The sequence below is a fragment of the Lacerta agilis genome, chromosome 12 (assembly GCF_009819535.1).
Source record: "Lacerta agilis isolate rLacAgi1 chromosome 12, rLacAgi1.pri, whole genome shotgun sequence".
In the NCBI taxonomy this organism is placed as follows: Eukaryota; Metazoa; Chordata; class Lepidosauria; order Squamata; family Lacertidae; genus Lacerta; species Lacerta agilis.
In genome coordinates, this window is record NC_046323.1 from 47,615,110 (window position 1) to 47,635,026 (window position 19,917).

The window sequence follows — 19,917 nt, forward strand, 5'->3', positions numbered from 1 at the left end:
AGGCCAATATTACAAAACCACCATAAATTATCCAGCCACCTCTACTCTGAAAGGAAGCCAAGCCATAAGAATGTAAGACAAGTCTGCTGAATCAGACCAATGGCCCATCCAGTCCATCTGTGATTCCCAGAAACTGATATTCAGATGCCTGATGCCTTTGGCAGTGGAAGAAGTACATAGCTATCATTGCTAGTACCCACTGATTGTCCTGCCTTTCATGAATTTGTCTAGCCTTCACAAGTGGAGAGAGGGCTGTTATATCCATGTCTTCCTTGAGGGATTCCCATGGGCATCTGTTTGGCCACTGTGAGATGGATGCTGGACTAGATGGGCCTCTGGTCAGATCCAGCAGGACTCTTCAGACTTTGCTAATGACAGCTGTCTACTCGCAAGCAACCTTCCTTAGCCAACATTGTAGGAGGAAAGTTTGGTGCATTCATGGGCACAGCAAATGATAGGATCCAATAAATCTGCTTGTGAACCCTGTCTGAACTGAGTGGGCAGCTGAATACATGTCCCAGAACCTTGCAATATATGACAGATACTCAGAGATTACTTCTGCAAATGAAATGAAAGCTCTGATAATCTAGAGAGTTTAAAAGGAAAGAACCACATATTTAAGTCTTGGGCATGTATTCAGTGTTTCTTGGTTTGTGGCTCCAGGATAGCAGCAACAGCTCAAATCACACATGCACGCACACACCCAAAAAAACCCTTGATTATTTCTGAGCAGCAGTGTGACTTCTCCCCAAAAGCAAAAATTGTGTGAAATGCTCATTTCAGAGCAGAGTTTTTGCTCTGGGGGTGAAAGAGGGATCCTTGAAATACTACCCAGCAGACCATGAGTGACATATAGGCCAAAGTCTGGGCATTTGTCCAAATGCATGTTGTCAAATGAGCAATGCCTGATATCATTCATTCAAGTGCTGTGGATTTTTGTGACTACTAGTGGTTTATTACATTTGTCTTCTACTGCTTCACATACCTTAGGTGCCATACTACGGAACCTTGTCCTGAATAAGCAACTCAGAAATCTTTGGGGCAAGAGTGTCTATGACAGCGTCCCTTACACTAGAGTAAATAAGTGATGGAAGCAGCTCATTGTGTGGGGTGAAGCTACTGTACAAGAACACCAGACTGGCTCCTGCCAATGTGTTTGTGCTGCACTGACCTCATAGAATCACAGAAATGCAGAGTTGGAAGAGACCTCAAGGGTCATCTAGTCCAAACCACCTGCTGTGCAGGGGTATTGGAGCTATATGACCCTTGGGATCACATCCAACTCTACGTTTCTAGGATTCGCTGATTCTATGAGAAGAAGAAGAAGAAGAAGAAGAAGAAGAAGAAGAAGAAGAATTTGGATTTGATATCCTGCTTTTCACTACCCGAAGGAGTCTCAAAGCGGCTAACATTCTCCTTTCCCTTCCTCCCCCACAACAAACACTCTGTGAGGTGAGTGGGGCTGAGAGACTTCAGAGAAGTGTGACTAGCCCAAGGTCACCCAGCAGCTGCATGTGGAGGAGTGGAGACGCGAACCCGGTTCCCCAGATAACAAGTCTACCGCTCTTAACCACTACACCACACTGGCTCATGAGGTCAGCACAGGGCAAACACAATGGCAGGAGCCAATCTGGTACCAATTTGCACCGCACTGACCTCCACACCCCTCCGCCTCCCCCTCTTGGTAAGCAACCATGACCCACCTGTTGGGAAGCTAGCGTAGTAGTTCCTTCCCACCTGGCAATGGTGGACAGAGAATCTTAAACAGTGTGCTGCATTGTGTTGTGTGCATTTGCAAAGCAGGTGTAGAATCTAATATTTCTATTGCACTGAAGCTCATCGTTCACCAAGAACCTACTGAGAGGCAAAGGTGTCAAGCTGGGAATGCACAGAGTTCATAACTCACCAAGACCTGGCACACTTGGGACTGGAAGTCAAGGGCTTCAGCTGGAAGCAAAAGGCTGTAGACCAATGGCAGTACACATGTGTTGCATACAAAAGGTCTCAGGTTAAATCTCCAGCATCTATGTGAATGGGTTCAATGAATAGCACTGGGGCAGAGGTAACTTCTAGAGCCCCCTTCATGCATGAATTGGTCTCCATGTTGCAGGAGTCCTTTGGCTTAGACCACAGTGACACCTATTAAATGGAGTAACGTCTGAAAGGGACACATGAGTGGTGTTAGATCTGTAAGTGTTTTGTCTAGATGCCCCAATGGACTCCTGCTGACCTACGTTCCCTCCTGCCTCGACTCCAGGCTGAGTGAATTTTTTTATCTACCCTGTGGACCACCCAAACACAACACTGTACATATCTCCCTCCCACCCTCTTTATTGCACTGTAGCTCAATGGCAGAGCTCATGCTTTGCATGCAAAGGGTCCCAGGTTCAATTTGTTGGCATCTCCAGGTCAGACTAGGAAAAGACCCCCTGCCTGAAACACCCAAGAGCCACTGGCGACCGTGCTAGGTGGGCCAATGATCTTGCTCAAGATACAGCAGATTCCTCCATACCATTGCGTCCCTCTGCTCTGCAGAACCACCGTGGCTCAAATCTGATGCAGAACGGAGCGCAGCTTAAAATAAGGATGTGTGTGCATGCTTGTGTGTCAAAATTAGAAGTTACATTTGGGTGCTTTAGATAAGTGCAAAGGCTTCCCTCGCAGCAGCAGGCAGCTCACTCATGTCCATATGACCCAATTAGTCAGCCCATCATAACAAATGTATACAGGCAACTTCCGAAGACGAGTGAGCAAATGCTGCTGGTTTAGCACAGCCCCTGTGTGCTGCGTTCCAAAGGATGCCAGTGAAGAACAGCCGCACCAAAGCTGCCTCGTTGGTCAAAAATGGCAACAGCCATAACACTAAATTATCTCTGTGTATGCACATCAAAATTCTGATTTCTAGCCACTTTTTTTTAAAAAAATACCATACTGTATTTCTAGACTGCCATTCAGGAGAGAATGGTTCACGGGTCACCTTCAGGAATTAAAAAATAATAATAATAATTCCATGCAAAAAAGAGTCAAAAACAATAAAAACAAACAGTTTAAATTACATGAAAACAATGTGAATCTTCGCCAAATCCCCAGTGTCCAATGGGACGAAACAGTTCTCACTAATGGCAAAAGGGGTACATAGAGACAGTGGACAGCATTCCACAACTCCTGAGTCGCCCAAGAAAAGGCCCTGCTAATGGTAGAAAGTCAGCCTTACTACCTGGGGGGGGGGGTTATATGTGTACTCACTCACATATTAGTCCTACTACAGTGGGGCTTAATCCCAAGCAGCTGTGCAGAAGATTACCATCTAAAGCAGGGATGAGGACTGTCTGGCCCTCCAGATGTTGGACTCACCTGTTGGGTCAGGGATGATGATGTTTGACTACAACTACCACCTGGAGGGCCATGGGTTTCCCATTCCTGGTTTTAAAATATACACTTTTGTGTGCAATTTTGCCTAAAACACAGGTTTTTTTACTGAGCAATTTTCCCTAACTCAGTTTACCCTAGTAGATGTAATTTTTGTACACATTCCTTGGCTGGGAATGGGACTGCTAAATTCAGAGAAGTGTGAATTTTCATGGGCAGCTGTGTTCTCAGTTGTTGCATTGTTTTGCAAAGTGTGAATTGGGCTGGTTCATTTTTGAGCACGATCTGAATCATATTTCTTCCCCATCCCTGGCATCCTATTCCAGCCTGTGCTGTGCCATTGCATACATCTTATGTGCCCCCCCCCCTTAAAACCAGTAAGCACAGCATTTTGTACAAACATTTAAGTAAAGCACTTATTTTTGAGAATATGTTGTTTACCAAAAATGGATTTCCAAATCTGGAGAAATATGTGATGTAACTGGAAGCTGCACTTTGACTCATTGGTGACTTTGGGAGCTCAGAACGGGTCAGTCTGCTAGAAGAAATGGACAAAGCAGATTTCTCCCCCATTTCTAACTCTACAATTCTATGATCCCTACAACAGAGTGCTATTAGGTGTGAACCAGTAAATCCTACATTCAAGTCCCTTCCATGCCACAAAGACAGCTAAAGGTTTGGTCTAGACAGTACATAAGAATGCCCTACATTGAGTCCACCCTGCTCATTATTGTCTGCGCTGACTGGTAATGCCTCTCCAAGGTTTCAATCAGGATTCTTTCCATGCTTTGAGTCTTGGACCTTCTGAATGCAAAAGGTTTGCTCTACCATTACGTCATTGCCCTTCTCCAATGAGAGGAGTGAGAGACATGGTGTACCAGCTGCTCTGTCAGCCTTGCAATCTTCACAAAGAGGGCTGACAAATTGCCCAAATGGATGCCATATTTGGGTGCCATGGAAAACACCCAAGGGAAAGTGATGTGTACTTTTTGCTCTGCTCTTCCTCTTCCAGAGCTACCTATTTAGGCACAGGATATTTTCAGAGGTGTGCCACTTTATTGCACTGCTCAAAACTGCTCCTTGCTCAGCAAAGGTGGCTGTTGTCCAGTGTAGGCCTGGATAATAGAAATACTTGTGGAAATTAAATTCTGCTCAGTTAAACTACACAACGCTCAACGGCAGGAGAAATGCTATCTCACCATCTGAACTTTCCAATTGCTGTGCTCAAAAGCACAATGCGCCCTGCTTTCTTGAAGTCCTCCGGGCTTCTCCCAAACTCAATTCCTGGACTTTTTGTTGTTGTTAAGACCGTTATCTGATGCTCTTCACTGGAGTGGGAGCTCAGGAACACTAGTACTCGACAAAAGAAAAAGGGGAAAAAAAGAGTGGCCATTGTTGCTGATCTTTGCTGTCTCTCAGGACTATACAAGATCAAGAAGGGCAACAATCTAGTACAGCCCCCTTTAACTGAGTATTAATAATAAATTATTATTAATTTTTAATGTTTGACGGACTACAGTGGTACCCCATGTTACGCACGCAATCCGTTCCAGATCGCGCTACATAACACAGGCGTGCTTAACACGAACGCCCCCCAACAAAAAGAAAAAACTGGAAGTTTGCGTGTTTTTGCGCTTCTGCGCATGCGCGAAGTGCGCAGAATGCTTCTGTGCACCCGTGCACGCTCCGGGCAGGACTTCCAGATCGCGGAGGTCCGTAAGTCAAACATACGCAACACGGAGCGTACGCAACTCGAAGTATGACTGTACTGTATTTTAATATTTTGTTGGAAGCCGCCCAGAGTGGCTGGGGAAACCCAGCCAGATGGGCGGGGTATAAATAAATTATTATTATTATTATTATTATTATTATTATTATTATTACTACTACTACTACTACTACAGGAACTCCTATACAGTGCTTGATGCAGCATGTCTTCATGGGATGGCAGGGGAAAGCACAGAATGGGGAACTGGGTGCAGAACCCGACTTTCTGAGAACTGCAGGTTTCATTTGTAACAACCATGGAATAAAGTTAAGAGAAATTATGCAGGTGTGCTTGGTTTGCACAATTTAAGCCAAGAAAATTTAGTTTGTATAGAAAACGGATCATAGAATCATAAAATTGTAGAATGGGAAGGTACACCAAGGGTCATCTAGTCCTGCAGTGCAGGAATCTCAGCTAAAGCATCCATGATAGATGGCCATCCAACCTCTGCTTAAAAACCTCCATGGAAGGAGAGTCCACAGTTTTCCGAGGGAGACGGTTCCACTGTGGAACAGCTCTTACTGTCAGAAAGTTCTTCCTGATGTTTAGTCGGAATCTCCTTTCTTGTAACTTGAATCCATCGGTTAAGGCCCTACCTTCCAGAGCAGGAGAATACCAGCTTTCTCCATCTTCCATGTGACAGCCCTTTGGATATTTGAAGATGGCTACCACATCTCCTTTCAATCTCCTCTTTACCAGGCAAAACATACTCATCTCCCTCAACCATTCCTCATAATGTTTTGTTTTCAGACCCTTGATAATCTTGGTTGCCCTCTTGTGCACATGTTCCAACTTGCAAATACCCTTCTTAAATTGTGGCACCCAGAACTGGAAATAGTACTCTAGGTGGGGTCAGACCAAGGCAGAACAGAGCGGTACTATTACTTCCCTTGATTAGGACACTATACTTCTGTTGACGCAGCCTATAGAATAGCATTAGTTTGTGTTGTTGTTTTTTTTCTGCTGCTGCATCACACTGTTTACTCGTTAAGCTTGTGGTCTACTTAAAATCCCTAGATCTTTTTCACATGTACTACTAGCAATAATAAATGTGATGGCATACAGCTAATCAGACCTGGCAATGTGGCAACTTTGAGAAGCCAATTCAGATTCAGGCAATGGAACACTGCCCTCACTTTGAATTGGCTTTGTGGCTCCTCCCTTAATCAAATCTGATGAGTTATCTGGCATCAACACAAAAGGCAGTGCATACTGAGGGTACGAAGCATTGTCTTCCCTTGCATTATGTGTTGGGAAGGAAGTTATAATACAATTTTGTGTTAGATTGCATATCCTAGGATTGGTTTTTCTCCCTGGGTAGCAAAACAAGCAGTTTCAGTTTGCAGGTTGAGATCCGTAGCACTTTTGACAGCCATGTTGTGCTACCCATACAGACACCCACTGACTAAGAAACCCAAAGGCAAAAGTCTCCCAAACACAACAATCTTCCACCCGAGTCTTTGAGTAGTAAGGTAGTGGGAATAATAATAATAATAATAATAATAATAATTCTATGCTGCCCTTCATCTGAGGATCACAGGGCACTTAAAAAAATGAAAACACAATCATGCATAACATAGTAGGAAACGAATACAATAACTGCTTTAATCAGTCGCCTCAAGTGATGCTACACAAAGCTGAATCATGCAAGGCCCCACGCTTTTCACTGACTGCTCGGCTCTTCAGTGGACTTCGGTATTGGATCCATTACGTTAACTGCACTTTGGGGAAATGCAGAAATAAGTATGTCAACATTCCAAGTTCTCTCCCAGCCCAATAGGTTAATCGCATTGGCAAGCAGCCTTGTTATGAGATGGGTTCCTGTGCGTGTGGAGGGAATAGTTCTTTTGCTCCGGACTTGCCGTCACATGTATCCGAGTTCCCTTTGCCTGCCCTGATTTATATCAGCAGCGACTCCTGAGACAAATCTACTTCATTACAGGAATCCCCCCCAAGGAAAAAATCTGGGGGCAGAATGGTGGGTTCCCCTGTGATGGATGTCAGGCACGGATATTCATTAAGGAACACTGACCCATCTGCTGCCTTTGCCGTGTTTCTTGGGTGAACGACAGCAAATTCAACCCACAGAGGGAAGTGATGCAGAGAGCCAGTGTAGTTGTCATATTGTGAAGGCTAAATATCAGCTGAATAGATTATAGGTAGATTGATTGACTGTAAGGATTTTTTATGTCAACATTTGATCGTATTCCCATGCTGTCTTTATGTCTTTGCCTTTTCTTTGAAAGCAATCTCTGCTTTTTCTGCTCTCTGGTATTCTTGGGTAGAGGCCCAGCGTCTTAGGAACCAGGTGGGATGGCCGGGGGGGGGGGCTTTGTGGGTCAGATGTGGCAGCTGAGGGCGATTCAGGATACAGCTAGGCAGGTTAGGGAAACAGACCAAGAAACAAATGGAGGAGGCAAACCTAGCAAAGGAAGCAAGGCGGGGACAACTCCAAGGGGTAGCAATGGGCAAGAGGACATTCCCTCCCCAAAGCTGCCCTGCTGCCCCATTCGCTCACCCCAAATCTCAGTCACAGCACACTTGTGTTTTAATGTGTATACCGAAACCTTAGCTCCCCTAATTGTGGCCTTTGGCAGCCATTTGCTCCCCGAAACTAGTTTTCCTGGAGTCACTCTGGAGGCTGGCAGAGACATAGCCTCCTAGGAGAGGGTGGGGAACCTTGGGCCCGGAGGAACACATGTGGCCCTCCAAATCTCTCTATCTGGCCCTCAGGACTTTCCATTCCCATGACACTCATTTCATTGGCCCTGCTCCACACCCTCCTCTAGCTGGAACAAACCCTTGAAGTGTGGCACTGCCTCTTGCTTGGAGAATGGAGAGAAGTGGGTGTCTAGAATTCTCTGGTGTTTGCATGGAAGCAATGTATCCTATGGTACAAAGGTAAGAGTCGTATCTATTGCTCTGCTCACTTTTGGCTCTGGCCTTCACCTGCCACTGGCACGTTGCCATCAGGCTGAATTCTTTGAAAATAAGTGAACCTGCATCACAACATTTGGAGACGTGTATGGGGCAATGACAAACCTGTACAGCATCTTAAAAAGCAAAGACATCACCCTGCTGACAAAGGTCCGTATAGTTAAAGCTATGGCTTTCCCAGTAGTAATGTACGGAAGTGAGAGCTGGACCATAAAGAAGGCTGATCGCCGAAGAATTGATGCTTTTGAATTATGGTGCTGGAGGAGACTCTTGAGAGTCCCATGGACTGCAAGAAGATCAAACCTATCCATTCTCAAAGAAATCAGCCCCGAGTGCTCACTAGAAGGACAGATCCTGAAGTTGAGGCTCCAGTACTTTGGCCACCTCATGAGAAGGGAAGACTCCCTGGAAAAGACCCTGATGTTGGGAAAGATGGAGGGCACAAGAAGAAGGGGACGACAGAGGATGAGATGGTTGGACAGTGTTCTCGAAGCTACCAACATGAGTTTGGCCAAACTGCAGAGGCAGTGAAGGATAGGCGTGCCTGGCGTGCTCTGGTCCATGGGGTCACGAAGAGTCGGACATGACTGAACGACTGAACAACAACAACAACAACATGGGGCTTCCCATGGCCTGGAGCATTTCCCACCAGTTAAGGTTGGCAAGTTAGCTGTATCCTCTTCTAGACAGAGATAGCATTCCCACAGTTACCTGTGCTCCAGTAACAACACATGTGGATGCATCACAAGAGGAGCTGCCCTTGAAGACCAGTCCTAAACTTCAGCTACTACAATACACGGCAGCTACAATTCTAATAGGGCCAGTGGAAGGGAGCACATCATGCCAGGTTTGAAACAGTTACCCTGGATACCAGCCTGTTTCCAAGCACTCTCCTAAATGACAGTTCTTTCCTTTTACGTGCTGAACAGCTAAAAACCTGGGTAACTGCAGAACCAGCGTCTCCCACGCAAATATGCCTGGACATTAAGATCACCCTAAGATGGTCTGCTCTGCATTCTCCTGCCTTTGAAGTAAGGAACCCAGTGATGGAGGAAAGGACATTTTCCACCGGGGCTCCTTCTGTTCTGAAACGCCCCCCCAAGGAAACTTGCCTAGCATCAATTTGTGGTGGTGGTGGCAGCTGAAAGGACCTTTTCCATCTAGCCCAGTCCTTTTTCTGTCACCTTTCAGGTTTGTTTTAATCTAGAGCCCTGTTTCCCCTGTATTGGATAGAGCGCTGCTGCGGCTGTTTTGAAAACTGTTTTTGTTTTATGCCTTTTAAGAAGGTCTTATTGTAGGCTGCTCTGAAAGTCTTCAGACTAATAGAGCAGAAGGTAAATACTTTCAGCAAACAAACAAACACTTCCTGCTCTATGTTCTGATAACACTTCTTTCTCCTCCTGCAGTTCTGTGAGATGGCTCTGCGCCCGCCTCTTCCCACTGCCAGGAACTAAACACAAGTAAATCTGCTAATGGAGCCATACAAAAACAAACAAAGTTAATCAAGCAAGAGCAATCAAGAAGTAAGATCCGTTTCTTTGATCAGACAGACGCAGAACTACCGAGAAAACCCACTGCTGAAGGTTGGGAAGAATTAATTAATGCCGTGCAGAAAATGTGCATTGGCCAACAATCAATGAGCTTGGGACAACCGATGAGCGGAAAGAATGAGCTTTCTTTGCCCAGACAACATGCTCCAACTCCCAGAACCAACTTAAAAAAGAAGTGTTTAAAAGAAAATAGTTGAGATGCGAGCCAGCTCCTCAGGGACGTGGATTCTGTCTGATCAGGAATATTAGTTAGATGAGGAGAACCCAACCATCCCTTCCAAAGCCACTGGGCTTCCCTTGACAAAGGGTCTCCTGCAGTAGCTATTCTAAGTGAAGGAGTTAGTGGTGGATGTTTGAAAGGGAAGAAATCATTAACAGTAGGGGATTATCAGATGATGGACAGTGGTCCTCCTGAGCTTCAGACAGGGTCCCCCCCCCCAGCTCTACCTGGAGATGGTGGAGACAGATGCTGTGGACCTGGGATAGCTCAGTCAGTAAAGCATGAGACACTTAATCTCAGGATTGTGGGTTCAAGCCCCATGTAGGGCAAAATATTCCTACACTGCAGGGCTTAGAATAGATGACCCTTCCAGCTCTACAATTCTATGAATCAAGAGCTTTTTGCATTCAAAGCTGGCACCCTACCCAGTTGCAGTTGCTCCTATAGTGAACAAGATGGACCTTTGTACTGATCCAGCAATGCTGTCCTCATGGGAGGACATTCTGTGGACGAAGACTGTTAAAAACCACTTACGTGAGCCGGCAACTTCTAGGTCAAAAGTGGTTAATACAGGTGTGGGTAGTCAAGTATTCAAGTAAAATATTTTCAGGGCTGGAAACATTTCCAAATTTATTTGCAAGGCTTTTCTATCAGGTGGCCTCTACATGCTTAGGAAAGATATCAACCCAACTGATCTCATTCTTCAATGAACCTGATTGCACACTGCACCCGCGACATCATCAAGCAGCCACCACTAACTAAATATTTGGAGGCACAGCGTGAAAATGGTGAGGAGCCACGCAGATGAGGACCTGTAAGGTTGCAGCAGCATTTGCTTAACAGATGGAGAAAGGGCCATCAACAAAAACCCCACTGGTGTAGCAATGAAAAGATCAGTATTGTCCTGCCTATCTTTGTCAGTCTAGGTCTAAATTATGCACAGTTGATTAATTATTCCTCCAGATGGAATAAGCCCTTCAAGAGGAATAATAATTAGATATGAACAGCTTTTGGAATGTTCTTCACAAAGACTGGGTGGAGGAAGAAATGGACTCCAGTTTGAACCCAGATAAAGGATTTGATCAAGGGCCTTTGAATCTGTGTGGATTGCAAGCTGTAAGAAATCAAGCCCAAAGCTGCATAATTTATGGTAATCCATTACTGTAGAATTTAGGATAGCAGTCTTCAAACTGCACTCCCTTGGATTCATCAAGGGGTTCCCTGCAATGGGACCCAGATGGACAAGTTCAGCAGAAACTCCGTGGTGGAAAGGATCATAAATGGCATAGAAGCCAAGCATCAGTTGTGACTTTCTGGTGTTTGTTTGGCACTCTCAGTTTATCATTTATTTTTCTGGAAAGATTTATTAACTGCTTAATTACAGAGATTTCTAACTGATGCACAGGACAACATTGAAGATAAAATGCAGCCCAAACCCTCAAAACAATCCACAGACAGAAAATAGTAACTAAATTATATGCTGGGATAGTCTTTGTTGTGTATTAAGATATTCTGTCAGCCGGGTGGAGTAATGTCATTGGTCAATTTAAAGAGTACAAGCACAATCCACAGCCTGATTGGGTCCCGCCGGAAAGTTTGAATATTATTGGTTCCCGCTTAAATGTATCTTTCCCCTCTGTACCAGTGTGTCTATAAATAGAGCTTCCCCTACCCCCTATTCCCCAGTCTTGTCCTATCCTTACAATAAAGAGCTGTTCACAAAGAAGTGTCTCTGGACTTATTGCTCCACGAACCCAAGACACAACAGTCTTGCTGATTTTTTTTTTTTTTAAGTTTTCAGCTGGTGTCTAAAACAAGGTTACTGGCCTATGGGGCACCTAGTTAGATCTGTTGGGTCACTGCTATGTGAAAACCATGCAAGGACCCTAAGGTGTTCTCTTCCCTGCAGCGCACAGAGGTCCTGATGGAGATGTCCCCCAAATATGAAGGATTTCCCGAAAGTTAACAAAAGCATTGAAAATCATTGGGCTAGGCAGCTGAAGAGCTGCACATTGATTCCAGACCACACAGGCTTCTCAGTGAGAACCCCTTTCCCATCTCATCATTCTGTTGTACCCCTCATCCGCTTTCCCCTATGCATAGGGTTGCAGGTTGGCGGCAGCTGATCTCCGGAGGAAATCAAAAGGAAATGCCTGGCGATATCAAAAAGCAAGCAGTGAAATGGCAGGGCCAATCAGTAGGCCAGCCGGCCTAGAAAGCTGGAGAAGAAGAAGGAAATTTGGTGCGAAATGGGGAAGTGTGGGGGAAATGGAACAGAAGTTTTGCTTCCTTTTATTATGCGGCACAGCCAGACGCTTCCTAACAGAAGCAAAGGTGTGAAGAGGGCATAATATGCAGAGGACTCCATAAAAGCTTCTGTTCCTGGAGGAAACAGAGGTCTTGACCAGAGAGTTTTGGTTCCGACAGGAGTTTGTGAGCACACCAAATGCTGCTAGCCCTTTCAGTCGTTGATCAATTCAAAATTTCCCACAACCATGGCCCTAAGGCCTGAGAGAAAGTGTTAGACAAGGGAGTCTTCCGGTGTCCTCTCCTCAGTCTTTTACGTGCTCACAACTGGCAATGTTTCACACACATTCAGTCTCTCTCTCTCTCCCCCCTCTCTCTCACACACAATCTCTGTATGAAAAATGGGAAAGCCATGAAAACACCCACTTCATTGCACAAGATAAAAACCCTATCCAACTGCCCCAAAGACATGAAGATGTCAAAAATGGAGACAAGATAAGGAACTCATTTACTGCCTTGTCTTCCTATGAAACATGCTGCTCCCTTTCCCTACCTATCATCCCGAAGTAACATTTCAGTCTCTGGAATTCCTCAGAAAGAGACACACAATACTGAGGCCTCGGTGAGGCTGATCGAACCAAGAAACTTTACAACCTTCTTACAAAGAGGCTCTCTTCCATTTTATAACTTGCATTATCGACAGTCATTTTTATAGTGATCACTTTCAAACATAAAAGCATTCACGTGGCATAAGAAACTGAGTCACACTATGACATTCTCCCCGCTCTAAACTCCAAAGCCTGAATAAAAGCCCATCTCTACTTTGCCAAGGCTTTGAAGGCAACCACAACGCAGGCAGAAATGACGTTTAGAATACATCTGTTCTACAAAGCTGCACCAGTTTTGTGTGCTTTTTACTGTCGTGGCTTTATCTAAAGAATCCTAGGTATTGTAGTTTCATGCAGATACTGAGAATTTTCTGCTTGGAATCCCTAGATCCCTCACAGAACTACAGTTCCCATGATTCCCTAGGGAGAGGGAATGACAGCTAAAATTAAGCCAGGAGTGTAGTGATAGGACAGGTCCTTGTAGGCCACAGAAATTGTTGGAAGCTTGCTGAGAGGAGTTTGCATGGAATTAAAAGAGACAGAGCAAACGACCTCCAGAATCCTAGACCTTCAGTCTCTTTGCTGACCTCCCTATGTCTTTACAGTTAGACTGATACATCTTAGGTTTCATCCAGTTTGCAACCTCCTCCTCCTCCTCACACCTCTCTCTGGGACCTTGGCTCTATCCTCTAGAAACAAAGGAAAACCGATGGCTACCTTTCCCTTCTCCAAATTCGCTAGCTAGCTTAAAACAAGAAACTTTTTCTATTCAAGTTACGCATTTCCTATAATAAATGTGTGCATGCAATTGAAACATGCAACGTCTACTCTTTAGTCACATTCACAAGCCACACACTGAACTCTCCGCATACCAAAAAGCGCCAACACATTATTCAGCTCCATTTCAATGGAGACAAACATCCCTGTTGTTACCAGGAGGTGCAAGCCCAGTAATATACAAAGAGGAGTTGGTCTTAAAAATTATATTCAGCTATAATATATCTTCAAATATACTTCAAATATACTATAATGCCAAGCCAAGCCAAGCCAAGGGTGATGCTATGGTCGTACCCATGGATGCCCAACCTGCAGTTTGGAAACCACTTGTAGCATAGGCCTGGGCTTGTGAGGCTACCATAGATTAAGGATCAAATTGCAGCCTCTTCCCCCAGTACCGCACCACTGCTACCAACAAGAGAAAACCTCCACCCCACAGCGTGGGAAGCCACATAGCATGTGCTACAATAGCAATGTCTACCACACTGCCTCCAGGACCCCAAAAGTTGTTCACCACATCAAAGAATTATTGAAGATGAGCAGCTTACCTGGTCCGTTTCCGTAAATGTGCTCTGCTCATCATCCTCAATGTCAGACTCTCCCGGAGCAATGGGGACACAGATGGACAAGTTTGGGTTGGTCATGAAGTCATCGTTGTGGTCCACCTGCTGCTTCTCCCGGTTTCTCTCAACCCCGTCGCCGCCGGTGTGGTTCTCCTTGTGGTGGTCCTCTTCCTTGCCAAACTCCATGCCAGTGTGGTTGTTGATGCAGTTGTGGACGACGGCTGGGTTCTGAGCTGCAAGCTTCATCATGGCTTTTTTTTCAGCCGTCGCCTTTGGCTGCCTGAGGACGCTGCAACAGAAATCCCACATGGCACGTTTGGCGTAATTAAGCCCCCTGTTGATGCGCGCTAAGGCGAGCTGCAGGTTGTTCATCTCCCCGTCTTCATCCGGAGCAGAAAGGTTATCGGCACTGAAGGAGCTCAACAGCAAGGCAAGGAACAGGTTCAACACCTGAAAGGAAAGAAAGGGGTGTCAGACATTTTGTTTGGGAAATGGCCATAGCTCAAGTGGTAAACACAGTGTTTCTTAAGACCTGGGCCTCCGGGTGTTGTTGGACTAAAATTCCCATCACCCCTGACCACTGATCCTGATTACTAGGGATGATGGGAGTTGTAGTCCAACAACAGCTTGGGACAGGCTTCTTGAGCCCACCCTCCTTGCTGCAAGCCCGGATTTTATCACAGCACACAGAATACATGCACACCTCACCCACACTCATTTGCTCACACAGGAGAAGGGAAAACCTGCCCAAGCTTCATTCATTTTGGGAATTGAATGACCTACTTTAAGGGGAACCCTGACATATGGCGAGAGAACGCCTTCGACCACTGCAATAATATTCCTCCTTTCGCACTGTGCTCATTCTTAATTTGCAGAGTTAATAGAAGTGCCTCCAAAATTAGGTGATTTAAAAGAAAAGAGCAGGGGGAAGGCGGGCAAGATGTATTTTGTTTTTGTTATATTTATATGTCACAACATGAAAGCACATGAGTTATTTCGGATCTATTAGATTTTCATTGTAAAGGTCTTAGATCAAGAGAGTCCAGATGGTATGGACCTCCAGAATGTCCCCTTGTTCTTTTCACACATCTTGAGAAGCAGAGCCCATCTCCCCTATTATAGCATCAAAAACTCCCTACAGCAGACTATAGCTGGGAAGACATTTCCCCCTAACACTGAAGTCACTGGATCTGGGGAATTCCACCAACAGCAGCTACACATTCCTCAACTGTGTCCCTAGCTGAAGTTTCATTACTTCCTTCCATAGAAGTGATCTGGTTGGCCATGGGTCTAACTAGAGATTGGGGAAGGGAGACCATCAGCTTTGTTCCACCCTCTTGTCCAAGCTGTCAGAGGTGGTCCTAACTTCCTTCTCAACTAGCCAGCAGAAACACCATCTTAAACTTCCACTCCCCGTTGGCTGGAGGAAAAGAGGGTATCAGCTTGTCAATTCAGGCTCTTGATTCAGCCTTCCAACCAACTAGTAGAAGAAAATTCAGATGAAATTTGGCAAGGGATGAAACCTGACTCTCCAGAGAGACCCAAACGGCAGAAAACAAAGCTGATGACAAAGTTGCAGGAAAGCAAAATGCTGCAATCCTATACTACACCCCACCCCCCGCAGAGACCACTGGAGAATTTCTGAAGGTCTTGATGGACCACTTAATGATTTTTCTGCCTGTTGTAGCAATTGTATTGCACTGTGCCACATGTTGTATGGCTTTTAATTGCATTTCTATTGCTTCTTTTATTTCCTATATATTGCTGCAAGCCATTCCAATCTGCAAGATACGGTTTATTTACACACATATATAACCTGAACTTCTGATGGAGGGTCTCACAGCATTAACACTCCAAGAGGTCCTTGCTTCTCCCATGGCTGTGGCCTTGGATCCAAATGGAAATCTGCCATGGCTTCCTGACTCTCTGCTCCAGCTTGCTGCGTTTTGCAGACTGCCACTTTTTCTCTCTCAGCTCACATCCCTGCAAACTGCAATCTTAAACAATTACTCTCCTTCCAGCTCTGGCATCTGTCCTGCCAACTAACCCAGAGCTGGGGGGATGGGGCCTACCCTTTGCCGACTAGCATAGACTTTGCCTTCTTAATGGCTCATCAACTTGCCTTCTGTTCTCCATAATAGCTCTTCTCCCTGGTGATTTCCTGAACCAGAAACTGGTGTTGCCTGTATTCTAACACCTTGCTAAGCACCTGGCAGCCCATTTTAATACTCCAAACATTGATTAAACTCCAGGAACTTAGGGGAGGATCTGGCACCCAGGAACTTAGGGGAGTCAAGGCGCCCACAAACTCATAGCAGTACTGTATCCTGCAGAATTCATACTGTAAAACAATAAAATACAATATAAAGTCCACCTGAATAAAGCTCGTCGACCACTGGTGGTCCACCAGCCATTTTGGGAACCCATGCTATACACCTTTCCCTGGCTGATAGTTCCACTGAATACAATTTGACTTTATTCTGAGTAGGCACACACTGGATTGTATCTATTGAGAGCATTTACTTATCTACTCAGAGTACCAACTGAGGGCTGTAGAAAATTTCCCATCTAAAACCCCAAAGAGCTGCCACCGGTCAGTGTCAATGATAGTGAGCTTGATGGACCAAGGCACTTTCCTATGTTCCATTGGCAGAAAAATATGGGTTTAAAAGTATACCACAATTATCTTATTTATGTCAGCTGTGCCTAATTTGTTGCAAGCCACTGTTCTGTGGGTCTGCTAATTGAGAGATTGCCAGAAAGAGTCCTTTCCTATTGCCTTGGTTCATGTGGAAGTAAGCAACTGCGGTGCATAAGAAGGTCTCCACCCAAAGGGGAATTCCCTGAGGGCTGGACTGGGACATCAAAGCATATTTAGGACTTTAAACATCAGCACCTGGAATTGCCAGGGGTGGCCCAGGGCAGTTCTTCCAGAATAGGTATAATATGGCTGTAAATTGCTTTGAGTTGCTTGGACAAGGTAAAGTGACTAACAAATATAATAAATAAATAATATTAAATAATATGGTCCTTGCGGTTAGCCACAGCTAGTCATTGGCTGCTAACATTATGAACCAGCTACAGCAGCCTTCCCCAACCTGGTGCCCTCCAGATGTTTCTGACTACAACTCTCATCATCCCAAGCCAGCACCACCATGGTCCTCAACATCTGGAGGGCACCAGGTTGAGGGAGCTTGAGCTAGAGTTTCTAAACAGTCTTCAAAGGCATCCTCATGTTGAGTGCATGACAACTGTCCAGTTTGGGGTGACCAAGGTATGGACAATATCTTTTGCAGGTATTCCCTGAACCATGAAGTCTATGAAAGCAGAGATCCTTAGGTGCCTGAATACCAAATTCCATGTGGCATTCCATGCCTGTAGAACAGAAGACTGCTGTTCCTGGCATTTCTTGGTCTCTTTCGGTTTAATTACGAAAATCCGTGCCTAAGAACTCTTGCAAGCCAGCACGACCTTAATTACACCGCTACCACTTGATCTGAAGTATCCTGTCATTATTAATCCATCAGGCACTCACCGTAATCACCATGATTAGCATGAATGCATTTTGGCATCAATGGCACATATCCCATTGTCCGGCCGAAATAACCTCCGTCGGCCTCAGAACTGAACAGACAGCTGCTTGAATTCAATGAATGGGCCGAAGCATAATCCAAAAGGGGGCATGGAAAAAGCTAATTTCACAATAGTAAAGTGACCTTTTCAATCCCTGTAAATTTCATGTTCGGTGTAGAATGGCTTCACAGCAGGGATGGCATTACGGGTACAAGAGTGAGCAGCCACCTAATACATGCATAATGTGGAACACAACACAAGTGACTGGCTCCGTTCCACCCCAGGAATTCAAGTTCCCACATTTTCAGGAAAAGGAACAGAGGAGGCACCACAGCTTTATGGCATGGAGATGGAGGGGGAAGAAGCAAATTAAGTTGCCTCTTTCTTACAGAGGAGGAAGAGAAGGCCATTATACTTGAATCTCAACCATCTCTGAAGAAAAGCCAGGAAACCCCGAACTTTCTACATTTAAAGTTCACCAACAGGTAAAGCAAAAAAATATAAAAAAAATAGCCAAATGTCCACAACTTTCGAGAGAGGACCCTTTTGTGGTACATGCATCCATATTCCAAAAAGCCTCAATCACAGTACTACATCCACTGATAGCAATTACCAGAACCTATTCTTAACTTTCCTGGTCCACTCAGGCTTTTTTGTGTGTGAGAGAACAGGGTTACAGTGGCAGTCCTATCAATTTTGGTAGGGAAATTGGTGTTACTTTCCCCTCAGAGATCTTTGTCTCGTAACAAACCTGGAGGATAAGGCAGTTGTGTGTCAAGACCCCACAACCACCCCCAGAAGATGAATAAAGACACCAGGACACAGAATATATGGTTAATGTTATTGGGCAAATTTTGGCAACAACTTTATTGGTTACAGAATGTGAGCGGTAATTGGCTTAGGCATTGCAAACCGTCAATGCAAACCAGCTCGAGCTCCCCCTGGGTTCCCGAAGGGGTCGTGGCATGGCCCTAGCCGCACTCCGGGCTTCAGGCGAGATCCACACCCCCAGATTCCTTTAACGGAATACCCTCAAGCTTGGAGGGGCAGGCGATGGCTGAGCCTCCCCTCCCCCAACATGAGGTCACCCAATGCCTAACTGCAAACCTCACAAAGTTGTGACGATTGCTATGAGGTAGGTGAAAACCAAATGGCTAAGCCAATCTGCCAAGTGAAAAATTCCTACCAGCCCCCTGACACAAGACAGGTTGACCAACCAAAGTCCAAAGCAAGGCCAGTGAAGAAACCTGAAAGTAGGGAGGGCGGGAGAGTGAGGAAGTGAGCCAAGAGGAAGTCCCCTGGCCTGCGCCCTTGTTTAAATGGGTCCCGACCACGCCCCCCCCAGCCAGACGAATGGCCGGCTGCCGATGACGTGGCCGGGATCCTCCGGGTAACGCAGGACAATGTCCCCTGCCCCCAGAGGAGAGTGGGCGGCCGCATGGCCAACCACAACCCCGCCCCACGGTTAAGTTGAGCAGACTAATCAGTGGCTGCAGCCATCAAGATCTTTCCCTAGGGGCAGATTCGCACCATACATTTAAAGCACATCCAATGCACATTGAAGGCACATGACTTTCCCCAAAGAATCCTGAGAACAGTAGTTTTCTTCCCACAGAGCTACAATTCACAGCACCCTTAACAAACTACAGTTCTCAGGATTCTTTGGGGGGAAGTCATGTGTTTTAAATGTGTGCTCGGGTGTGCTTTAAATGTATGGTGTGCATCTACCCTAGAGCTCTCATAATCTCTGACCACTAGCCATGCCAGTGGGAGCTGGAATCCAAAGAATGGATTTGGACACTAGTTAGTTATTTAGTTATTATTGCTTAAACTCAGAAGCAAAGGTTGATTTAACCTTCTAGAAACAATAATCCAGGATGCTTTAATGTGGACAGGGGTTTTCCTGGTATTGCCCCTTTTCTCCCCTTTAAAAACAACCACCACACATATATTGTTTTGGGAAGAAATGAAAGCAATGTTTATTTGCATAATCTATGTCTCGAAGCAGCAATTACAGCAGCAAACATGGAGGCGTGTTTATAACAACTATCTAAGTTATAAAAATAAAAAATCTAAGTTCAAAAAGATATGCAAATGTTGTCAGCTTGGAAGCATAATGAAGAAAGACGAGGCTACCAAGGAAGGAAGAAAGGAAGGAAGGAAAGGAAGGAAGGATGTATGGAGTGTTACAGCTTCCGGCCAAGGCAAAGGAAGTGATCTCACAGAGTTCTCTCTAGCTCCCAGCAGCCTTTTAGAGCTATTCATTTATCTAGCTGGAGGCAACCACTCAGTTCGTCTGCACCCA

At 45.3% G+C, this 19,917-nt stretch overlaps 1 protein-coding gene across 2 annotated transcripts in view; it reads right to left on the minus strand.

Annotated features, from left to right (window-relative positions):
* Positions 1-19,917, minus strand: part of SCN5A (sodium voltage-gated channel alpha subunit 5) — a 216,621-nt gene that overhangs the window by 81,573 nt on the left and 115,131 nt on the right. For both annotated transcript variants that reach the window (XM_033164901.1, XM_033164899.1), the window contains exon 16: positions 14,025-14,489. In XM_033164901.1, the coding sequence (XP_033020792.1) occupies positions 14,025-14,489 (465 nt within the window). The remainder of the gene's footprint in view (positions 1-14,024; positions 14,490-19,917) is intronic.